We start from the raw sequence: 14363 nt of genomic DNA on the forward strand, positions 1-14363 counted from the left end.
CCCTTCGCTTACGGATGATACCAAGAGCACCGCAGCCACGATTTCGAGACATACACATCGAATTGAAAAGAAATGAACGCGACAAAGGATGGGGTTCAGTCCTTGACCAAAATATGTCTTGGCAATGTCACTGGAACGAAGATGCAGACAAATTACTAATGGCCTCCAACGTCAAGCTCAAGCACCAGCACCAGCGGCCCATCTCCTCTGTCCTTTGTGAGTGTTGGGGGGTTCTGTAAAATGTCCTGTTACGAGCCAAAAAGAGACAGACCCATGAAAACGAAGCAAGCACTTGACAATCATGGAAGCTGCACATGAAGCTTCTTGTCGATTTCGGAGATACCCATGTGTCCGAATTCCCCCACGATCCCCCATGTTACATGGTGTGAATGAATGGATGGAGGAAACAGGGACCATTGAATTGGAGCTGACCAGAATTGGAAGGGGACGATGCTCTCAAATGAAAGCACACACGGTACTATTTCACTCTTTCGAATTCGGTTTTACTCCCAAATGAATCAGCATTACAATCTCCACCACAGCCAATCCGAACCGATTCCCCACACCCCCGAAAGCTAGCTACTGCTAAGGCTACCGAATCGATTAATCAGCCGACGCCGGGATTCGATCGGATCGATCGAGGCTAGACGATGATGTTGTTAATCGACACTCGCGATGGAAGGGGCTCATGAACATCACACAGCCTTATACCTCGCCCCCCGCCATCCCTTCAATCTAGACAGGTTGGACCTTGTACGGACCCGTCTCGCCCGACCCGCCGGTCTTTCGACGGCCTCCACGAGTCAACCGAGGTGGCCTCGCCGTCCCTGGACCGCGTCCTCGCCGCCAGCATTGGCCTCCGGTGAGTCGGCCGAGAGGACGAGCGCTCGAGCTTCTCCTGCACATCGAGAGACCAAGAGTCGTTGATTTTGACCACTGAAGTACGGATCGAACAGGCAATTACGGAAACTCGAATGCGTCCGAAACGAAATCGTTCACGCGCGACACATCGGTCAGCACAGATCTACTACGGGGTCGAGGAAAGCAGAGACAAGAAACCTCGCGGATGTTCGCGATCACGAACCTGAGAGCGAAGATCCGTCCGGTCGTCAATCGTCCGCTTCGACGAGCACATTCTCCCCGCTCCACACTCCTCCGCGTCTCCATACCCGCACCGCAAATTGCTGATCGACTCCTCGCTGCTGGACGAGCTCGCCGCCGGCGGAGGAGGCGTCGTGGACGACCACGGCACCACCTGGTTGTCGCCGTCCTCGTCGCGATCCCCGCCGCCTCCCTCCTCCTCGCCGCCGCCTCCTCCCTCCCCGCCGTCCTCGTCCTCGTCCTCGTCCTCCTCCTCGTCGGCGTCGTCGTCCTCGTCCTCGTCCTCGTCGTGGAGATCGTCGTCATTGCCGCCGCCGCCCGCGCCGCCGCCGCGGGCGCCGGTGACGCAGGAGTCGCAGACGGAGACGGTGTGGCCGAGCCGGGCGCCGGAGGCCTTCCAGGGGGTGGGGGCCTGGCAGGCGTGGCAGAGGAGGGTGCGGGAGTGGCGGGCGACGAGGAAGTTGGCGCCGTGGACCTTGGCGTCGCAGTCCCAGCAGAGGGCCGCCTGGTCCGACTCGCAGAACGTCCTCGCCGGCACCTTGCACAGTGCACACGTCTTCGCCGTATCCATCTTCCTCCTCCTCCTCCTCCTTCCACCGCCTTCTTCTGCTCTGCTGCTGCAAGAGAAACTCTCTCTCCTTCGCTCTCTTTCTCTCTCTATCTCTAGCTTGTACGAACGAGTGGGGGGATGCACAGGGCGCAGAGGAGAAAGCAGCAGCAGCAACCTGTGGTGGTGTGGTGCGGTGTGGTCTCGTGGGAAACGGTCGTTTCCTTTCCTTTGCTTTCAGACCACTAATTAACCTCGTATTACTTTGGCACGTGCGTCTCTCGTTTTTGGATATCAAGAATAATAATAATCACATTATTAATTGAATAAAATGAAATCGAAATCGAAATCGAAAAGGAAAACAAAATTAGGAAAAAGAGAGAATCCACGCACCTCGAGTATTTTATCTGAGAGGTTGCAATTTTGCCTCGCGTCGTTTGGCGGCGGGGCTTATATTCTCTTTATGCTCGTGCGATCTCCCTCGACATATGCCATCCAAGCTCTTGGTTTGGTTATTCAAGCGCGGTAACGGAACTCGTGTGTCCACCTTCGCGCATGCGCAATTCACCTCCCCAAATTCCGTAGACATTCTGGACGTCCCTGAGTCGATGATTCAGCGTCGCCAATCCATATGAGAGGATATAGATTGTTTGTATCTCCCAGAAAAATAAATCAACGAAAGCGAAAATATTTGGATATAGATTGTTGTCGATAATTAATACACATATTTTATTAACTAATTATCTCAAACGAATCTATTTTTTTGTGAAATAAATGAAATCTGAATGGACATCAATATAAAAAGGTGGCGAAATCCAAATACCATATATTCATGCTGATATAATAGTGATTGCCGCGTTTTAAAAGGAGTGTATTATCCGTGGAAAGGAAAGGATTGCCTCCATGAAAAGGTGCATGAGGTCCATATCTCTTTCTATGGACTATAGGTGTACCGGCAGTTGCTTTCTTAACATTCTTCTCGAAGGAAGTTGGATAAGGGTCTCGACCTCTCGATTTCTATTCTAATTTGAGGTAAGCGTTCGAAAAAAATTAGACTCTTATGATTCTCGATTAAACAGAGCATCTCCAACTGGATTTTGGATACGAGACTATAAGCTCCGTTTGTTTCGCGAAAAAAAATGAACGGTTCGAAAAATATTTTCCCGAAAACGATCGCTCGCATCGCTTACGAAAATAAACGGACGAAAAATATCTATACCACTATCCACATATATGTTAAGATATAAACTACTGTTAATTAATAAAATATTTCCAATCGATTAATTATTTCAAGCGATTATTAGAAGAGCGATTGTTCTCGAGATAATATTTTCTGAATCGTTCATTTTAATCTTAAAGACTCGCTAAACAAGAAAATAAATAAATGAATAAATGAGCGTTGCGATTTAAAAAAAAAAACACGGAGCAATATAAATAAATTCCGCTTTTCAAAATCTCGAAAACGGAAAATGAGCGACGGCGAGGCCGCGCTCCTCCGTCTTCTCGCATTTCGCAACCGGGGAGAACGTGAAAAGACAAATTTGCACAGCTCCTCATCCGACCCGAGAGAACGGGGAGACGCCGCGCTCGGGACCGGGGGTAGATTCGTCATTTGGGGGAACGAGAGAAAAGCGCGCAGGAGGGGGGGCGAGGGGCTGCCAAGTGTCGGCTCCTCAGGAAGCAAGGAAGGGAGACCTTCTCGTACCTCATTGGACCGAGCGCTGCTCCCCCCTGCAGCTTCGTGCACGGGATATTATTTATCCCCGCTCCCTCCCTCCCTCTCGGCTTCTCGGGTGACGTGTCGCCGCACACGTGGCGCGTGGATATGGGCGGCTGGCCTGGAAGATACAGATTCGCTCACGTGGCGCGATCCGATTCGGCGGGAGCAGGACCACCATGGGCTTTCGCCCGAACCAACCCGGGTCGGGTCGGGTGGGGGCCCCCCCCCCCCCCCCCGCGGGGGGGGGGCATTTCGTCGGACCCTCGGGCAGCGAGCAGGGGACGATACTGGACCAGGAATTTTTCCTTCTCTTTGTACTTTAGCGTTGGAGCGGCAGTAATGGCATTTTAAAATTTAAAATCAAATTGAATTAAATAATTACCTTAAAAGAAAAAGAAAAAGAAAAAGAGGAAATTGGCAATTTATGTGGTGGGGGTGGTGGGGTTGGGGGCTTCTGCCCGCACTTACGAGGGTGCCCATTGGGCTGGGGGGGGGGGGGGGGCACTCATCGACCGTTTGGAAAAAATTGGTGTTTTGAGATTTGTGGCTTTCCTTTCCACGAGGATGGGAAGTCCAGATAAGGCATTTTGAATTGCGCGAAGAGGGGATACCCCATTTGAGGGAAAAAAGCGTGGAAGTCCGAACGAATTTTGCCGTCTTTTGGTGCGTTCATTCTTAACGGGAGTGATCGGTTACCGGTTCCGATCCGGTCCAATGGAACCGATCACCTAGAGTTTTAGTTAACATTTTACTAATTTTTGTCCATGAATTTACGTTGATGATTTGGTTCACATTTTATTAATTTTTCGCCAACGAAGTAGACTTAGGGTTTTAGTTCACATTTTACTAATTTTTTTAAAGAGATAAAAATGTAAAAAAAAAAAGTATTTGTGGTCGGTCCGGTTCCCCCCTTGCAATTGGGAACCAAACCGGTCGGTCCGGTCCGGTCCGGTTCGGGCTGTCCGTTTTGCACGCCCTTAATTCTTAAGCATGGTTAATACAATATCTCGGGCTGATGTCAGAGTTCTCGTAGAGTGTAATTTTGAATGCATCGAGTTAGATCGTCCGGGGAGGCGGACTCGTCGAAGCGCGTGAAAGCCGACCCCGACGCGGCTAAATAAAAAAAATAGAAAGAGAAAAGAATCTCAAAGCACTTGTTAAAACGAGGTCTTGAACATTTTTCACTATTTTTCAAGGTGTTGTGCGTCTTGGTCGACTCATTGGCCGAGGTTGAGCGTTTCACTTGACACGGTCGGCTTTTCATCTCGGTTTCACGACATGCTCACGGTGTCGTGAGACGGGCGAAACGAACCGAAATGTTCGGGAGAAACCGGGAGGGGGAGAAAAAAAAAAAGGGGAAAGAATTCGAGTTTTTGTCACTGAAGATGGAAAAAAAAAAAAGAGTGAAAAGTGATTAGACCTTTTTTTTTTCTTTGTTTTTTTTTTTTGTTGGTGATAGTCCAAACTTCACAAGATGCGAGAAGGCTGAAATTCTCTAGAGAAGCCCAGAGAGCCTTCGGAATGGGCCGAGTGACCCAAACAATACGTGCAAAGAAGGCCCACAAAAATTGGAATAATAAAATAATAAAAAAATGATTCGAGAATTTTAAGGTAAAAAAGGACGTCGACAGCAGGGTTCGAACCTGCGCGGGCGAAGCCCAACAGATTTCAAGTCTGTCTCCTTAACCACTCGGACATATCGACTCGTTCTTGCTACTTCATTCGTCAATTTTAATATATAACAAAGTCACACTTCGCTCACGCCACCGTGGAATGTAAGATTCTGATGAGAAATGAACGCGCAGTTAAAAACTGAGCTCGAGCTATCGAAGTTCGACGGCGGTAAGAGAAACTAATTCTTGCTTCTCGCGTGGTTAATCTCGTAGATTTGATTGGCACGCATCGAGGCTGAACGTCCCGGTCCGGCCCGCAATGTCGCTTTCAAATGTTTTTTGTTTTTTCAAGCTCCGAGTCAGCTCGATGCCGAAGCTATTTAAGCTCGGATCGGGATGAAGTCAGCGAGTTGAGGTCAAATCACTCGCGGACGACTTGTGCCGGGGAATGAAGTCGCCATTCGACGGCCAAAGCAGGAGCGGCGATCTGGCGAGCCGTCGGCTGCTTAAGAAGTACTCGGAAATGTTAGGGATACCTAACGGGGAAAATCGAGAACAAACAAAGGAACCGAGCATCTTGTTGGTATTTTGTTTGTAAACGAATGAAGATACTACCTTTGAAAGATCGTATCTGTTCAGTCTATTTAATATTTCCGGTTCAATACTTTTAACTTCTATTTTCGTTCCTTTCATAAGATATACCGCCACTGTTTTCAATTGTTTCTCTATGAGAGTTCCTTGAAAAATACCATAATCGTTATCTGGTGTTATCGTTCGAGACTTTTTTATATCTTGAAGGATTTTTATGAATATCCATTAGTAACGTTACGAGGTAAAATAATTTCTAAAAACGGGGTGCTCCCCGTCTCAAAATTCGATTTCATTTTTTTCTTATTGATTTTTTTTTTCCAACACATCCGTCGTCGGTTCGCGACGCGCGATTGGCTGTCGCAAAATCAAAAATTCGAATGTCTAATCATGGAAAAACCAGCTCCTCGAGAGAGAGAGAGCTGCGTTGCACCTTCCAAAGTTGCGAAGAAGTCAAATCTTGTTCCCCACCGTGCACCAATTTTCATTGCCGTCGCCAGCGAATAGGGGAGGGGACACATGCATCACCACATCGCGGGACGACAAGCCCGACGACCGGACCTTGACTTTTGGTTTCGCTTTGCCTTTGCAAATAATTCAACTCCATGTGGGGTTTTGCCCAAAGTAAAAAAAAAAAACATTTGTGGTCGTGCGAGAAAAGTCGAGGGGCCAATTGCAAATCAAATTCTCTCGCGGCACGACCGGTTTCCAACCAACATATCGGCGATCACCACGGACGTGATGCTACCTATGTAGACCCGACCAATGGGTGTGTCTAGGCGAGTCGGACAAGATGTCGAGCTCAGAAGTCTTCATCAAACCCGCCCATGAATCGAGAAGTATCGGTTTTTCTCCGTTCGGGCTTTCGGCTGGCTAAAGAAGGCCGATGTAGGGTGGAAACATCTCGCCCTACGCTCACCCAAAACTGTGTTTCGAGCCTTGGCCGCTCGGCATGCTGACTGGATCGGTAGGCTCGTGATCAGGGTTAATTCTAGGGCATGCCATCGGGTTCTGTACGACTGGACCTTACTCGTGGATATAACTAGCGAAATGACGGGCATGAACGAGATCCCATATGTTGGAGTTGGCGAATACTTCGGGGACCCTTGTTTCTCACACCGGGTACGCCCACGTGAGCTTAGGGAACCGAAGTGTTGTCCGACGACATATGACCCATGCGTGCGGAATGCGGGGTTCGGGCGGCGCCCGACACGTGCACGTCTTGTGCTGGGCGTGAGCGGGGTTCGGGCGCGCCCCGACGAGGTTCCTGCCGGTCGGTACGGACGGCCGCCCGCTCGTGAGCAGCGGGGGCTCGGGGCGCCCCGAAACCTCAACGGGTTTGGGCTGGCCCGTATAGTGCGAGATTAAGAGATTTCATATAGGTTTAGGTTTTGGGCCCGTTTGGGGCATATATATATTTTGCTCGCTTTTTCCGATCATTGTAACGAGTTGAGTGGTCAGAATCAAAAAAAAACATAGTGAAATCTCTTTGCGGGGACGTAACCCTAATCGAGGGTGAACCTGGGTAAATTCGTGCATCGTCTATTTTCTCTGTTTTCTGCGTGATCGTTCTGTCTCGGTTCTCGATACGTCCCTTCAATTGGTATCAGAGCCGGAGTTGTTCGAGGAATTAGGGTTTATTCGAGATGTCAGGAGGATCACGAATTGAGATAGAAAAATTCGACGGAACGCGGTTTGATCTGTGGAAGATGAAGATGGAGGATCTTCTCTGTGATCGAGAACTTTGGTCGGCAATCGAAACGGAAAGGCCTGTTGCTGCACAACCTGGTGTTGTGATAGGCAAGGAAGCGGTGAAGGAAACGGATTCAACTTCCAAACCGGCAGATCCAAAGGAGATTGAAGACTGGAATCGGATTGATCGGAGAGCAAAGGGTTTGATTCGGCTTTGTCTCGCAGACTCGATTCTGACAAACGTGATGGGGGAACCTACAGCCAGGGACCTATGGCAGAAACTGGAGTCGCTGTATCAAAGTAAGTCGTTGGTTAATAAGCTGTTTTTGAGGAAAAAGCTGTATAATCTTCGGATGCATGAGGGCGAATCGTTTTCTGCACATCTGTATAACTTTAACACATTGATTAGTCAACTCGTATCAATCGGTGTTAAGTTCCAAGATGATGATAAGGCAATAACACTGCTCTGTTCACTGCCGGATTCATGGGATAACCTGATTGTGGTGATCGGTGGTGGGGATAAGGAATTATCGTATGAAAGTGTGTGTTCTGCTTTGTTATCGGAAGAGACACGAAGAAAGGGATCAGGAAATTCCGGTAAAGAGGCATTGGCGGCTAGGGGAAGGCCAGCAGAGAAGACTCTGAATCCGAGAGGACCCAGATCCAAATCTCGTGGGCGATCGAAGAGTAGGGAGAGGAGGGTACAGTGCTGGAAATGTCAAGAGTGGGGCCATGTGAAGCGGGACTGTAAAAACAAGCCAGTTTTTAAGAAAGAAGCTGAATCATCCTCGGGTAAAAAGGAGGTCGATGCGGGAGATATGTATTTGGCTGCTGCGTGTATGGCGCAGTCAGACAAGGATATATGGTTGATCGATACCGGTGCTTCATACCACATGACGCCTCATAGACACTGGTTTTGTGAATATGAGCAATATAATGGTGGGGATGTCATGCTCGGAGATGATACTGCAGTTCAAATTGTCGGGCGTGGCAGGGTGAAGCTGAGGATGAGTAATGGCACGGTGAAGACTATTCCAGACGTGATGCACATACCCTTGATGAGTAGAAATTTGTTATCAGTCGGTACGATGGCTGATTCGGGGGTTATTTTTAGCTGTGATAAGGATTCGTGCAAGATGACTCGAGGTTCTATTGTGATTGCACGAGGAGTCCGTTACGGGACATTATACAAGCTGCTCGGGGAAACAGTGACTGTTGGTAGTGGGTTCGTTTCTGAAGAGGCCAAGGAAGATGGACATGATACGTCCATGTTGTGGCATCAGAGGTTAGGGCATATCGGAGAAAAGGGATTGTCTACCTTAGCTTCAAGTCAGATGGTAGAAGGAATTCCAAAATGCTCTATGGGTTTCGGGTTCTGTGAACACTGTCTCCATGGAAAACAGAACCGAGTTAGCTTCCAACACACTGGTACAAGAGCAACTGAGGTTCTCGAGCTGATTCACAGCGATGTCTTTGGACCTACTCCGACTCCATCTATTGGAGGATCCAGGTACTATGTATCGTTCATAGATGATTTTTCGAGATATAGTTGGATTTATTTTATTAAAAGTAAATCAGATGTATTCGAGAAATTTCGAGAATTTAAGGTTTTGGTTGAAAACCAATTGGGCAGGAAAATCAAGGTCCTTCGTACAGATAATGGAGGTGAATTCTGTTCGGATAAGTTCGAGCAATTTTGTGTGGATAATGGTATTGCAAGGCAGAAGACGACTCCATATACGCCTCAACAGAATGGGGTAGCCGAAAGATTAAATCGGTCACTCATAGAAAAGGCAAGATGCATGCTGAGTTGGGCAGGTTTGGGGACAGAATTTTGGGCAGAAGCTGTAGCCACAGCCAGTTATTTGAAGAACCGGTCACCGACCTCATCAGTGAAGGATCGTACACCATATGAGGCAGTGTTTGGGAAGAAGCCGAATCTGTCCCATGTTCGGGTGTTCGGGTGTGACGCATATGTTCATGTACGCAAGGAGAAGCGGGGCAAGCTTGACAACAAGTCTGAGAAGAACATATTTGTCGGATACAAGGAAGGGGTCAAAGGCTATAAGCTGTGGAATCCAGAATCAAAGACCATTGTATATAGCAGGGATGTTGTCTTTCGTGAATCACAACCCCAGGTTGGCACACAGAAAGGTGATGAGCCCAAGAAAGTGGTAGTGCTTGAAGAAAGTCCTAAAACTGAAACTGTGGAGATGGTTCCACAAGGCACGCTAGTAGAGTCTGATTCTGAATCGGAGCAAGGGGACTCGGTTAATGAAGTCGAGGATGCAGATTCGGATGAAGACCCTGGATACGATAGCATGCCGGCTCTCGGGAGATCGACGCGGGAAAGAAAGGTACCACTTCGATACTCACTTAGTGCTTTAAGTACGTTTCATGCTTTGAGCATTACCGGAGATGATCCTAGTTCTGTAAAAGAGGCGAGATCTATGGATGATGCGAATCAGTGGGAGCTCGCAATGATAGATGAGATGCAGTCGCTTGATAAAAATGAAACATGGAGCTTGTGTAAATTGCCTAAGGATAGAAAGGCAATTGGGTGTAAATGGGTGTTCAAGCGAAAGCTGAAACCGGATGGGACTGTAGAGAAGTACAAGGCTAGGCTTGTAGCCAAGGGGTACTCTCAGATTGAGGGAGTTGACTATGACGAGATTTTCTCTCCCGTGGCGAAGTTGACCTCGATACGGTTTGTTCTGTCTATAGCAGCTGCATATGATCTTGAGGTAGAACAGATGGATGTAAAGACGGCATTCCTTCATGGGAACTTGGAGGAGGAGATATATATGAGGCAACCAGAAGGCTTTGAAGTAAGAGGAAAGGAGAATTTGGTGTGCAAATTGAAAAAGTCTTTATATGGGATGAAGCAAGTCACCGAGGATGTGGTACCAGAAGTTTGACACGTACATGCTCCAGCTTAATTTTGTGCGTTCAAATTCTGACCATTGCGTTTATGTGAAGAGAACGGGCGATCAGTTTGTCATTCTCACGCTATATGTGGATGATATGTTGTTGATCGGGAATAATGTGAAGATGGTGAATTCTGTGAAGAGTTTGCTGGCCAAAAAGTTCGAAATGAAAGACTTGGGGCCTGCAAATTTTATTTTGGGCATGCAGATTAGGAGGGACCGTGAGAAACGGAAGCTGTGGCTAGGGCAGGAGAAATACATAAAAGAAATATTGAAGAAATTCAATATGATAGACTGCAAGCCTGTTGGTACCCCTATACCTTTAGGGACCAAGCTATCTGCGGAACAATGTCCAAAAACGGATGAAGAAGCTGAAGAGATGGCACGAATTCCATACGTGAGTGCAGTGGGTAGCTTGATGTATGCTATGGTGTGCACGCGTCCGGATATAGCCCAAGCAGTGGGAGTCTTGAGTCGATACATGTCTAACCCAGGTAGAGAACACTGGAATGCGATCAAAAGAGTTTTCAGGTATCTTCGTGGAACTTTGAATTTTTCTTTATGTTTTGAAGGTACAGGGAATGGAAACATGTTTGATATCGTAGGCCATGTAGATGCTGATTGGGGTGGAGATATTGATAGTAGACGGTCCACTAGCGGATATGTTTTCACATTGTTTGGTGCTGCATTGAGTTGGATGAGCAGGAGGCAAAGCGTGGTAGCGCTTTCTTCTACTGAGGCTGAGTATATGGCTCTTACTCATGCTGGAAAAGAGGCCGTATGGTTACGGCGGTTGTGCTTGGAGCTCGGTTTTGAGCAAGGTGCCATAGAGGTGAGATGTGATAATCAAGGGGCTATTTATTTAGCTAAGAATCCAGCATTTCACTCACGCACAAAACACATTGATATACAATATCATTTCATCCGAGAAAAGGTAGAGAAGAAAGAGGTTCGGCTTGTAAAGGTTGACACGGTAGAAAATAGTTCTGACTTCCTTACTAAAGCCGTCACAGGTGCGAAGTTTGAATGGTGCTCTACTGCGATTGGATTGAAGAAGAATGATATTGGAAAGGCCCTCATTTGCGCGAAGTATCCACCAAGTGGGAGAATGTTGGAGTTGGCGAATACTTCGGGGACCCTTATTTCTCACACCGGGTACGCCCATGTGAGCTTAGGGAAACTGAAGTGTTGTCCGACGACATATGACCCATGCGTGCGGAATGCGGGGGTTCGGGGGTAGCGCCCCCGACACGTGTGCCTACGCCTGGTCCGGCGGGGGTTCGGGCGCGCCCCGACGAGGGTTCCGCCGCCTGGCCATGGCGGCCCGCTCGCCGGTGAGTGGAGCGGGGGCTCGGGGCGGCGCCCGAAACCTCAACGGGTTTGGGCTGGCCCGTATAGTGCGAGATTAAGAGATTTCATATAGGTTTAGGTTTTGGGCCCGTTTGGGGCATATATATATTTTGCTCGTTTTTCCGATCATTGTACGAGTTGAGTGGTCAGAATCGAAAAAAACATAGTGAAATCTCTTTGCGGTGACGTAACCCTAATCGAGGTGAACCCGGGTAAATTCGTGCATCGTCTATTTTCTCTGTTTTCTGCGTGACCGTTCTGTCTCGGTTCTCGATACGTCCCTTCACCATAGAGGGCCCAACAGTGGCCATTGCCATCTCAATTGCTAGGTGTTCGATACAACATTCTTACAAATTTCATCCGGCATGTTTGCACCTCGTCCTTGTAGGTCAGGGCTTCTTAGCTTACGTCCCTTTTCATTCAAAATTTCACGTCCGCCATTGCGACCAGAAGAGAACGCTAGTCTACAGCTTTAGCGACAGAAGTTTCTCGGCACGGAGATGACTGTTTTTTTTTTTGGTTGCATTAGAAATGGGACTTAGGTAATAACAAATTAATCATTGCCTTGAATCTTGCAATTCAGGTGGTCCAAAAGATGTGATAGCCTGGAAATATATGGTCAATCTCGGTTACTCCACTGCTGCAGAAAGCTTCTTTCAACAGAGTCATGATTTTGTCTGAATACCATTGACTTTGTTGGGAGGCGATTTTGTCAAACTCTTTTTTCGAGCTGTGGGTCGAACGCTGAATGAATCATTTAAATAATTACCTTGGAAATTCGAGCGTCTCCTTAGCTCAGCTAGCTTTCTTTCTCGAAATTGGAATTAGAATCGAGTCATCACATGCTCATAAGTAAGCTATCCAAATAGCCTTCTTTTCATTTGGTCACATAAAGTGCGTTTGTTTCGCGAAAAATGTAACGTTTTTTGAAAATATTTTCCGGAAAATTAATTTTCAGGAAAATAGTTAGTTTTCCTTTGTTTGGTGATATGTGATCGAAAATATTTTCTGGTGTTTGGATCTCATTTGAAAAATGTTTGGAAAATGATTTCAATCCCATGATTTTATCTTTGGCAAAAAAAAAAATCGAATTTTTAAATATTTTTATTTTTAAAAATAAAAAAAGAAAAAGAAAAGAAGAAAAAAAGAAAGAAGAGCATAAAATATTAAAAAAGTAAAGGGAAGTAATTTCGGAAAGTATTTTCACCTTCTTAGATTAGGGAATTCACTTTCCTAATTTTATACATGAATGTTTTTCTTGATCGGAAAGTATTTTCGGTTAACTAATCATTTTCGGTGAAAAAGTGTGGAAAACGGATTTCCGAAAAATACTTTTCCTAAAACAAACGCACCCATAATAGTCTTCTTTAAACATATTTAGTAAGGTTTACTACGATTTTGTATGACCAAAGAACTCGGTCATTAGTGCGGATGATTGCGTGGCTTTTGACAATTTGTAAGGAAACAACCTATCTTATTATTTATAAACTTTTATATATAATTGTTACCGACACCTTGAGTTTACCAATTACCATAAGAAATTACAAACATCTATGTGAGTCATGCACCGCTTTTTTCCGATTAAGTTTTCAGCTAGTTTTCGGTTACTAACTTAGAGTAAGTTGCTTCGTACCAACATTTATTTTCTTTTTTTGTTTAATTCACAAACTGTTTTTTAATTGAGATATCACTTGTTTTTGTCAAAATTGAGGTATCACTTTGATTTGCCTTGGCTGACAACTTTCGAAATTTATTAACTCTTTTTAGAAATTACTAATTTCAATTAGAGTTTACCAACTAATTTGGCATTAACAACTCCTATTTGAGTTAGGGGGTAAATCGACTTGATTTTTTTGCTTTTAATGTCGTGATTTGCTATTAACATTGAAGCACAAACGCCGGCTGTCGGCTGTACGGCGGTTCCCGGGTTATAAAAAAAAAAAAAATTGAAGCACAATGTTTCATAATCTTTTTTAAGGAAATAATTGAATCAATTGCATAAGATCTCAATATCCAAAAGAATGGCTCATAGCCACCTTTGCAACTTTTTTTTCCCCAAAGAATAAAACGGTTATTACATGCTCAATTTTCTAAACTCTTAACGTTTTACATTGCTTATCACCTGCTTTCAACTTTCACAAAAGTTCACCTTCTTTTTCTGGTAGAAATCAAGGCATTCTTTGACAAAAATTAGTTCATCACGTTTTATGCTAATACCTAAAAATTATGACCCCATTTATTTTCTTGAAAAGCAAGAGATTCCTTCCAAAGATATATGAATTGATTTCAATTTCCGTCTAATACAATCATTCCACGTAACGGTATCATGTGTTTGGACAGATTTTTACTTTTCAGTTTTTACTTACTCTAAATCCCACGATGCAGTTAATTTGACTTTTTTTCAATCCCGATCACTTGAAACTTTCACAATATACATACGTTGACATGTAGATTCGCATATACTTTTTCTGGTGACAGTTTTAAGATTTCAATAATTTTGGCGATAATTTTTCAATCGATCCAAAACCAATAACATGAGTCAACCTCGTCATCCATACGCCTAGCCCTCGTCATCATCTCGCATGCCCGTCAACTCAACCCTCGACAAGTTAGTACAATTGCCTTTTGTCACCTCATAACAACATCGATCCCCACCGCAATCGTCAACCCTAGCATAAGCTTTAACTCGCAGGTAAATCCAAGTCCCTGTCGGGCAGAAGAAACCCAGAAACCAAACAAATCATTCTCGTGCCCCACTTCTCTCTATCTGCGTTCTAAAGTTAGCGAATCAAATGCTACGAGACAAAGATCATCAGGGAAAATGG

The 14363-nt window shown here is 45.7% G+C and overlaps 1 protein-coding gene and 1 non-coding gene across 3 annotated transcripts; both read right to left on the reverse strand.

The window, feature by feature from the left end:
* Window positions 1-113: 113 nt before the first annotated feature.
* On the reverse strand, window positions 114-1863 carry LOC115679982 (uncharacterized). Of its 2 annotated transcripts, none has more exons than XM_056315450.1 (2): window positions 1032-1863; window positions 114-898 (listed from the first exon to the last, which is right to left on the reverse strand). In XM_056315450.1, exons 1-2 carry the CDS (start codon window positions 1670-1672, stop codon window positions 736-738), a joined length of 804 nt encoding a protein of 267 aa, XP_056171425.1. In that variant the 5' UTR covers window positions 1673-1863; the 3' UTR covers window positions 114-735. The 2 variants fall into 2 exon arrangements, with proteins under 2 accessions (XP_056171425.1, XP_030459585.1); XM_030603725.2 differs by having other exon boundaries at window positions 125-898; window positions 1085-1838.
* A 3127-nt stretch (window positions 1864-4990) lies between these two features.
* On the reverse strand, window positions 4991-5072 carry TRNAS-UGA (transfer RNA serine (anticodon UGA)). The gene has a single exon. It is a non-coding gene; the product is annotated as a tRNA-Ser (tRNA).
* Between the last annotated feature and the right edge of the window lie 9291 nt (window positions 5073-14363).

This window comes from Syzygium oleosum, unplaced genomic scaffold, assembly GCF_021117445.2.
Source record: "Syzygium oleosum isolate NSW1041296 unplaced genomic scaffold, Sole_v2.1 Sole_v2.10, whole genome shotgun sequence".
In the NCBI taxonomy this organism is placed as follows: domain Eukaryota; kingdom Viridiplantae; phylum Streptophyta; class Magnoliopsida; order Myrtales; family Myrtaceae; genus Syzygium; species Syzygium oleosum.